Source organism: Penaeus chinensis, chromosome 5 (assembly GCF_019202785.1).
Source record: "Penaeus chinensis breed Huanghai No. 1 chromosome 5, ASM1920278v2, whole genome shotgun sequence".
Taxonomy (NCBI): Eukaryota; Metazoa; Arthropoda; class Malacostraca; order Decapoda; family Penaeidae; genus Penaeus; species Penaeus chinensis.
In genome coordinates, this window is record NC_061823.1 from 1233026 (window position 1) to 1243025 (window position 10000).

General features: G+C 43.4%; 1 protein-coding gene across 1 annotated transcript in view; it reads right to left on the reverse strand.

The window, feature by feature from the left end:
• Window positions 1-9389, reverse strand: part of LOC125026033 (glutamate-gated chloride channel alpha-like) — a 42469-nt gene extending 33080 nt beyond the window's left edge. Inside the window, exon 1 of the mRNA XM_047614416.1 lies at window positions 9342-9389. Within this exon, the coding sequence (XP_047470372.1) occupies window positions 9342-9343 (2 nt within the window). The 5' untranslated portion in view covers window positions 9344-9389. The remainder of the gene's footprint in view (window positions 1-9341) is intronic.
• Between the last annotated feature and the right edge of the window lie 611 nt (window positions 9390-10000).

Here is a 10000-nt window from a genome sequence, read left to right on the forward strand (position 1 = left end):
GCCTGTGTCAGCTTTTTACGGCTGTCTCATTTAGTTGTCTGACACTCGGTGCTTATCGTGGCGGCGGGATTGCCAGCAGGCGCCCCTGCCGCCATGGTGTAAGCATATAGCACAACCTCTTTACCAGCATGGCGGCTGTTGTAGGCAGTCCCTGTCTCAGGAATTGTGTATGCTGACAATTCCCTAAGTAGTGAACTAGTGAGGCGTTCGGCTCGCCGCAGTGCATGCAGCAGCTCTCTTCACGTTCAATTGTTGTGATAATTTGTCATGCACAGTGGTAACCTAGGCGCATTCTGTGAAGAATGACTTCGGTACCTCTGTTGATTACTTCAGAGAGTGCCAGTAGTTCATAGCCTGTGGCGTCTGAGTACCAGCTGGCCGAGGGGGAGGTTCTCGTTTCCTCTCTGTGAAGCTGCCGTAGGAAGGTACGACTGACCAAGGCACTCTTCTCCTTAAGTAATTTTCGGCTTGGTTTTATCGTCATGGGATTTAGGGGCATACCCCTGCCAGCGACGGCTAGCCTGTCATAGATGCTGGCTCAGTCCAAATGCCACAACCAAATCCAAGATGGAAAACAGACAAGGCCAACTCAGGCGTTTCAAAACGCCTTGGCCCACTGTCTCAGATCCAATGAACCCCCACAGAGTGAAAATGTGGAAGTGCTTGAAGCTAGACTTTTCAATACCATAAATCAAGCACCCTCACAGACTATACCTAAAACTCGGCCTTGGTTCAGGAGTCACAAAGATGCCTAGTACTTTAATGACGAGATTAAGAACATCAACCACAGAGTGAATATGTGCAAAAAACAATTCCGAAAGCAAAGGACCCCTGACAACCTAGCCCTTTTAAGGCAAACTGTCAGGGATGCCAAGTGAATTGCCAACAGTCAGGCAGAAAAAAAGTGGCTGGAATGGTGTGAGTCCTTTGACCACCAAACCACACTAACAGAGCTGTGGCAACGGGTCGGGCCAGCTATCAGCCGCTGTGCCCTGAGCTGCACACACCACAACCCTCAATGAGAGGCAAACAGACTGGTGCACAAGTCTCTGTGAGAACAAGCAGCAACAGTATATCAGCCGAACTAAAGGCAAACCAAGAATAGCCACTCTCTTCAGCACAATTAGCACTGGCACACCTATGGTAGTATTCCTAGATCTGGAGAAGGCTTTTGAATTAACAAGTCCCCTTGCCATTCAGGAAACCCTGATCCTAAAGGGAATCAGAGGAAAGTTCTTGGCTTGGATAAGTGACTATTTCAGGAACAGAACAGCCAGTGTCAGATTTCAAGGTCACCTATCACAGCACATGCCACTAGAAAAGGGAACGCCACAGGGAGGGGTTCTCAGTCCAGTCATATTCAACACTCTGATGTCCTGTGTCCTCAACATACACCTTCCAGTGGGGTGCAAGATCATCTCCTATGCAAACGATCTTGCAATCATCTCCACTAGACCACATTGCCTAAGTAAAGCCCAGGGTTGTCTGAACCTTGTATCTGAGGAGTGTTATAGGACAGGACTAAAGATCTCTGCTCAAAGAACAGCTACTTGCCAAGGGGATGGACTCCCCCAACCCGGACTTTATTGAAGCCCCGCCATGGGAATAAACCTTGATAGAGCTCTCTGTTGTGAGCCTTTTAAAGAGAAAGATTCAATACCCCATGCCTAGTCTAAAGGCAGAAGTCGACAGAGTCATTGCAGCCATCACTCCTCTGGGTAGTAGAACATATTTCACAGATGGATCAGTCGATCCCTTGAGCCACACTGCAGGCACTGGCTTTTAGGGGCATACCCCTACAAAATCCATGATGATAACAGACAACACCTCGCTACAGGCAGAGGCAGTTGCGATCACTGGAGCCCTAGCCCATGCGTCCATGAGGGAAGCAAGAATAAGTCCGAAATGCGAAGCTGAGCCTCGCCTGGGATATGCCCATTAGGGGAGCCCAGCCTGTGTCGACTAATGCCGACTCACTAACGTGTGTCAGCTGGTGCTGACTCGGCTGAGCTTAGTCCTTACCCGCCGTGGTGCCAATCCACAGCAGTAACCTCCAGGCGACAATTGCAACTTCTCGCGCCTGGGCAGGGCGCGAACCAATGACCCCTCGGATGAGAGGCTGACACATTACTGTAAGCTGAGGAACCCGTCCTCGTGCAACATTGCAGCATACAACTCCAAAACGAAGTGTTTACCTCTTAGTCTGCCGTCTTAATGAGCTTGCTTACCTGGCCTGGGCTGTTTCTCCCCATACATAAGTAACTAAATAATGTCTGTGGGGTATCTTACGCAGCCTAATTTTATTATTTCATCATACTTTCTTTTAATAAGTCTTTTACTTGGTTTTAATTATACGAACCAGGTATATTTTACTTGCATTATAGAGGCGATCAGCGGATTACCACATGAAACAAGTGGCCGCACTGAATTGCGTTTCGAAACAACCGCGGCAGCATGTTTCGCACATAGTGTACATGAACAATAAATCAGTCTGCTCCGAGACACCGAGGTGTTTCTTTCTCCTCCCAAGGAACTTAGTGACATACCACAACCGTCACAGTTCCATACCTAAGAGATAAGTAGTTGGCTGCTCATTTTTATTCAAACATCTATTTTACGCTGTATGCCTGTTCTTAAACGCTTCACGAACCAAATGCGTATTTTACAAGTGTCTCTATCAATAATCAGTTGTTCACACAAACGGTTTTAGCCGGGTTTTATGAACGAGCTGGCGAGGTATTACCGCTCGCTACCACCCACCTACTACTGTCTCGCCACGCTACGTTCGTTCCCGTATAACCCCAGGGGGACACTTTCACGGGGCCATGTTATAGAATTTATTTGTTGCACGATTGTAACCTTAAAAGTATTAGACATGGGGATAAATACTGCAATAATCACATGAGAGAGACGGTATACCTCTCACATTACCACTGTACTAGCCCAGAGGCTTGAGGGAAGCACACGTGGTCATACATAGACTCCAGGGTCTTTAACACAGCTCACCCAAAGACATCTGCTTCCTGACTACTGTGCACAGAGAATTCTTGCTCAGGGTAGAAGAATAATCATTAATTGGGTCCCCAGCCACCTTGGCATCAGAGGGAATGAGCTTGCTGACAGACTAGCTGACATTGGTAGGGGTATGCCTCCAAATCCCATGATCATACAACCCAGCCGAAAAATCTTAAAGGAGAAGTGTACTGCGGCAGCTCGTGCCTTCCTCCTGCATATTCACAGAAAAAATGAGATCCTCCCCCTCAGCCAGATGGTACTCAGACGCCACAGGATATGAGCCGCTGGCGCACTCTGAAGTAATCTACAGAGGTAACGAAGTCATTCTTTACAAAATCAAACTAGGTTACCACTGTGCATGGCAGATACTAGACAATAAAACTTGAAGACAGGTGTTGCATGCATTGAGGTGAGCCAAATGCCACCCTGATACACTACTTACAGAATTGTGAGCACATACAATTTCTGAGACAGGGACCGCCCACAACAGCCGCTGGGCTGGTAAAGAGATTATGCGGTATACTTACATCATGGCGGCAGGAGCGCCTGCTGACAATAGCTGACACAGGCCAGGCCATATATGGATGGCCCGGGCGAAACTAGATCTTCACAAATCTCAATTGTATTACTCCTCAGAGTTTGATTCTCCTATCCACTCAAGCCTAGGTTCTTCATTACTCCGTCTTAGGCTTCTCCAACAGAGGATTCCACCAGTCTGCGGGCATGGACATCAGCAGAAGGAAAGACTGTCCCACGGATGGCAAAAGAAGGCGTTGTCTTAGTGAGACTGGCACCTGTCTCGCCAAAGTATTTCTTATCACAAGAAGCACAAGGAACAGCATATGTGCCAACCTTCGAGGTTGAGAGAGGACTGGTGTGGACCAGGTTGTAACAGAGAATGTTAACCTAGCGAAATATTAGTCTGCAGTTGAGAGGGTGAAGAGGGCGGCGGAGAGAGTAAGTCTCCTCAGTGTAAGGCAGGCTGAGGACAGGCAAGTAAAGAGTCTCTTTAGGAGAGGAGTCGTGGTAGAAGGTACGCCATGCCCTGGATAACACGACGTCAAGAACATTATGAGGGTAGCCCAGTTTGGAGAACAAATGGAGGAAGTCGATCTCTCTATCCAGGTACTGGGGGTCACAGATGCGTAGGAACAGTGAGGTGGCAACATCTCTCTTTACATAAAGAGGAGGGTATAAGAAGTGCATGTACATACTACTGTGCATTAGCTTCCTGTATATGGGGAAGGAGAAGTGGTCAGCAGAGCAATGAACAAGGGTGTCCAATAAAGGAAGCTTGTTGTCAACCTACCATTCCACCTTGAAGGTTGAGAGTGAGTTCAGCTGGGCCAGGAAATCAGAGAACAAGACGTCGTCAATATACCCCAGCCAAACTGATGGACGAAAAGAGATGGAAGGAGAAGCTAAGACTCGAATAATTCCATTAAAAAGTTTGCCAAGACTGGAGAAAGGGGAGAGCCCAAGGTGACGCAGAACGTCAGACAGCAGAAGCGACCCTTAAAGGAAAAGGAATTATACTCCACAGATAGACAAATCAGGAGGAAGACGTCGATGGGCATAGGGGACGAGAATCCTCTGCAGTGAGCCTCCTCTGAAGGAAAACGAGGACGTCATCAAGCGGGACTTTGGTGAACAGGGAGTCGACATCCAAGCTCATCATGATCGCCGGGGAGACAACATGGCTACAGGAGAGAAGGTGCCAAGAAGGGGAGTGAGTGACTTCAGCATTAAGACCGCAAGAGGGTGCATCACAGATTTATGAATTACTAGCGCTTTTCCAGTTTAGTGGATGAATGAAACACGCATTTGATTCTCTGGCATATCTAACATCATGTTTGTTTATTATTTACACTATACCTTGCAAGGATTTCCCCAAATTTTACATGAACGAGACCAGTAGAGCTTTTGAGAATAGAATTAATGAACCTAAACGTGATGTTACATATGCCTTGGAATCAAATGTGTGTTTCGTTTATTTAGTGAGGTGATGAAGGTCCCTAGCTAAACTGGAAAAGCTCTAAATCAATTCATAAATCAGCTAATTCGTATGAAAGAAAAATGCTAGAATCTCTGTTGATTAGAAAAAATCTTAATATTAACTTGGGGGCTTGGATGACCTTACCTCCTCCTGATTTAGTAAAACCATCCCTAAACTAATCAAACTTGACCCTCCTCCTGAGAGCTGATTCAGCTCTTGTTCGTCCTGTCTCTGTCACTATATATTCTTGTCAAAATTCTCTCCTTGTATCCATTTCGGTTTATTATTCGTCTGAAGAGGAGATCGTGAATAGTTCGAAACGTCACAATTTATTTTCATTTCTTACTGTGGATGTTTTCCTTTTCATATATATGTTTGTGTGTGTGCATATATGTATACGATATATATCCAGCGACTTTGTTTTATTGCTAAGTGCATTGAGCCGCCACTAAGGTTTCCAGAGATTCAGATAGAATAGCAACATCATCAGAAAAGTTAAGGTCGGTAACCTTGACACTGCCCAGAGTTGCTCCACAGTGACTTTGGAAAGTAGCTCTACCCAGTATCCAGTCCATGCAAGTATTGAAAAGTGTTGGTGCAAGAACACAGCCTTGCCTCACACCGGAACAAACAGGGAAGAAGCTCAACAGGTTTGAAATTAGTCTAATAATCCATGTTGGAATTCCTCTTAGTCTCACGATCTCCCAGAGTGATATGCGAAGCACGGTATCAAACGCCTTCTTGAGGTCGATGTAAGCTGTGAGCAGCTTACATCGACCACTCTACAATGACTCAAGGCGCCAGGATACAGTCTATTGTGGACTTAGCAGGAGTGAATCCAGATTGCTCCGGCCTCTGGTGCCTCAGAAAGTGGTCTCTGGTACGTCTCAGTAGGATGTGTACGAATACCTTGCCTGGTATACTGAGTAGTGTAATGCCTCGATGATTGCTTCAGTCCCATTGATCCCATTTTCCCTTCCAGAGAGGGATGACCACACCCCTCAGCAGGTCAGGGGGAAAGGTACCAGTCTGTTAGGTGGCAGACAGGACAGCATGCAAGCCCCATGCCATAGGTTTTCTACCAGTCTTTAACAGTTCAGCTGGGATGCCACAAACACCTGCTGCTTTACCACTCTTCAGCTTGGAAATCGCCCCCCCCCCCCCCCTGACTTCAGTCAGGGAGGGTGGATTTTTGATGATAGGTGCGTCTGGCAGAGAAATCTCAATATTGCCCATGTTCAAGTTAATTGGTGGTGGATCAACCTGATACAACTGTTCAAATTACTCAGCCCAATGCACCCGCATCCCATCAGGCTCTGAGATTATCTGCCCACTTGCAGTCATCTGTGAGGAGGGCTTGGAGTTCATTTACCAAGAAATCGCTTTCGACCTCCTCTGCAAGATTCCTGATAAACTGTTCCTCATCCCTTCTCAACAGTGACCTAGTCCTGTGCACCAGGGAACAGTGCAAGTTGCGATCCCCTGACAATCAAGCCACACAACAAGCATCTATGGCTTCCAGTGTCTCCTGCGAGATGAAATTCTGGCTTGCTTTTAGGCATTCACCAATCGATTTTTGGGCTGCATCAACCGTTTCACGCTTGAAGGTATCCAACAGAAGAATAGGGTCCATCAGGCTCTTGAGTGCTGGGAAACGACCAGAGATAGCCTCGGCAAATCCCTTGGCACACTCACCTTCCCTCAACCTGTCTATATGAAGCACCCGAATGTGTTCATTGGAATCACAGGGGGTTCTAAAGTGGACCCGGAGAGTAGCCACAACTAATTTATGATAAGTTACACAGAAGTCTGCGCTTCAATACACCTTGCAGTTCTGGAGGATCCTCCATAGAGTGCTAACGAGGATGGAGTTGATCCCTTTTGCCACATTACCCTGTACCAAGTCCAACGTTGCGGGTCAAAATGCTGATACCAGGATCCAGATATCCTCAATTTCTGGGACCTAGCAAAGTCATGAAAAGGAGGCTGTTCTCGCTGCCAGCATCAGCTCCTGAGACAATGAATATTATATAAGAATATTATATATATATATGTATATTACATATGTATATATATGTATATGTACATTTTATATAGATGAATATATCTACCTATATATAAATATATACATACATACATCTTAGATATGGATGTAGTGTCAACAATACGTAGTAAGACCGGATGGTACACTTCACACCTCCGTCCAAGCACCTGCCCTTCTCCTTGGGCAGGATGCAGATGTAGTCCAGCTCTCTCTCTTTGCACAGGAATAAACATGGCACACGGCGACCCTAGCGACCATCGTATCACCAGGAAACATCTGTAGTTACCTAACAGATTCTGTATCCCTATGCACTACTGCAGTGTTTCAAGCGTATTTATATATAAATATATTTATCTCTATATATACTGTTTACACATACACATATATATGTAGGCAATACATAGCAAGACTGGATGGTACGTTTCACATCTCTGTCCCCAGCAGCTGCCTTTCTTTCTTGGGCGGACACAGATGCCTGCTCTGCTTTCTCTTTTGGCACCTCTACAACGTATGTAAACATCCGCCCTCGAAGGGAGCCGCTGCATTAAAGAAAACATTTCAAAAGACGGAGATGGAGAGGGAGACACAAGGCAGACAGGCCAAGCCACACAGGGTCCAGCTCCGCTACCTCGTCCTCGACCCCGGGGACACGGGGGTCTCTTGGGGTCTCACATCTACCTTCAGCAATAATCCAGCAAGCTATAAGACCCCTTTCATTCACCTGCACTTAGGCCACTCTCTCTCGTTGATATCTGGTGGCAAGCGGTGCTCAAGAAATTCTCTTGTTGTCAATATATATATATACATATATATATACATATATATACAAGTATATATATATATATGTTTGTATATATATCATATGTATACATACTGCAAATGTATATATACATACACATGTATATGTATATATTTATATATATATATATATATATATATATATATATATATATATATATTTATGTGTATGTATATGTGTGTGCGTGTGTGTATGTCTATATATATACATATATATATATATATATATATATATATATATATATATATATATATATATATACTCAGGATACACGCTCAGCTGCTTCCATAACCTGAACCCGAATACACACCCAAAGGTTCGGAATCAGGACCGGGACGGACTAGGGATATGGGTCTAATAGTTAATGGTACTAGGTTGGTAGGTGTAATAAATGACCAAGTGTTTTCTAAGGATGATAAGCCAGTGGGAGTGTGTTAGGCTGCGGTGTCTGCTTTTGTCATAATCATTACTTTTAATTGCTTGCCGTCTGATTCATTAATTCACTTAAGGATACAGTTTATATTTTGTATATCTTTAGAATAACTATTTACTTTTCTTAGGATCAATATTGTTTTGTATATTTGATTCCTTTATTCCATTTAAAATATTTTCAGTTCTATGTCGTGATTTAATCGAGTATTTGCTTTTATTATGTCAATTATTTAGTTATATTGTATTTGATTCCTTTATTCTTTAAAGGATGCCGTAGTTTTGAATGTCTGTTAGTTGTATTTTTATTAAGTTTCAAGACTAACATTTACATAACTACGCGTCATAACTGTCTAGTTGTAGGGAAAGCACTTCAAACGGGGAATTTGATCCACGGAGGTGCATCAAATGCGGTTGCATTGTGGAGGTGTCAAGAATCCAAATGATTCTGTCTGATTGCTGGCCACCTAAAATTTCATATCATAATTTTGTCATGGTACATTCATAGTTATTAGATTAATACATTTCCTGATTTTTTAAAAGATTTGAATCAATGCTTGAATGACACTAGTTAATAGTGTCAGTATTATCATATTGATTAATTACCATGACTAATGAGAACAATCAGATATTTATTTTCTTCATATACTAAATCTTTCGTACTGAAGTTTGATTCATAAGCTGTGGAATAAGGAGGCCACAACAAATATGATTACGGTAAAGTTGCTGATAATACTATTATCATATCAATACTATAATTAGTATTATCAAAGTACGTATAGCCATCCTCATTACAACTTCCACAATCATACTTGATTTATTAGCAAACATTTTTGTCACATTTATTTATTTAATTAGTAACCGGTATAATTGAAATTAAACAATGGTAATAAGAATAGCATTTTGCCTAGCGTGGATAAAACTACTAATACTAGCCTTTCCTTTCCCCCTGTGCATGACGGCAGTACACACAACCGTAACTGCTTACTTTGCTCAAATATAGAATAAGCGTGTTAAAGCAGCCTACACACACCGAACTAGCGAACAAATCAACTCACATAGTATCGGGAGGAGGCGCTGCGCACAGGTCTGTACCTCACGACCGCTAGCGTTGTACTGATTATATCTAATCGACAGACTTTGTGATTTTGTTTGATTATCGTTGGCATACCAGGTGACAGCAGTTGGGGTAACTAGCATAGTGTTTCGTGTTCATATGTCACTGGATATGTCGCCTATGCATACATGACATAAAGTATATGTGAAAGTAAACACATACACGTGCAATTGTATGTGTGATTTTATGTGTACACATATAGATACGCTATATGTGTATATATATATATACATATATAGCACTTCCGGAAAGCATGTCTAGTGTAGCAAGAGATGTATAAACAAGTAATCAAGTGTGCGTGCATAAGTGTGAATACGTGAATGTGACAATACCATACTTATTTCAGTAATATTATATAGATATAACTTGGTTACTTATATATTTACACACGAACACACACACATATATACGCATATATGTGTATATACCCATATACGCACATGTAAATATGAACTATAATTCGGTTTGTTTGGTTCGTAAGTCGGTTTTTACGCTAACTTTACACTTGAAATCATGTATGTGTGTGTGTGTGTGTGTGCGTGTGTGTGTGTGTGGGTGTGTGTGCGTGTGTGTGTGTGTGTGTGTGTGTGTGTGTGTGTG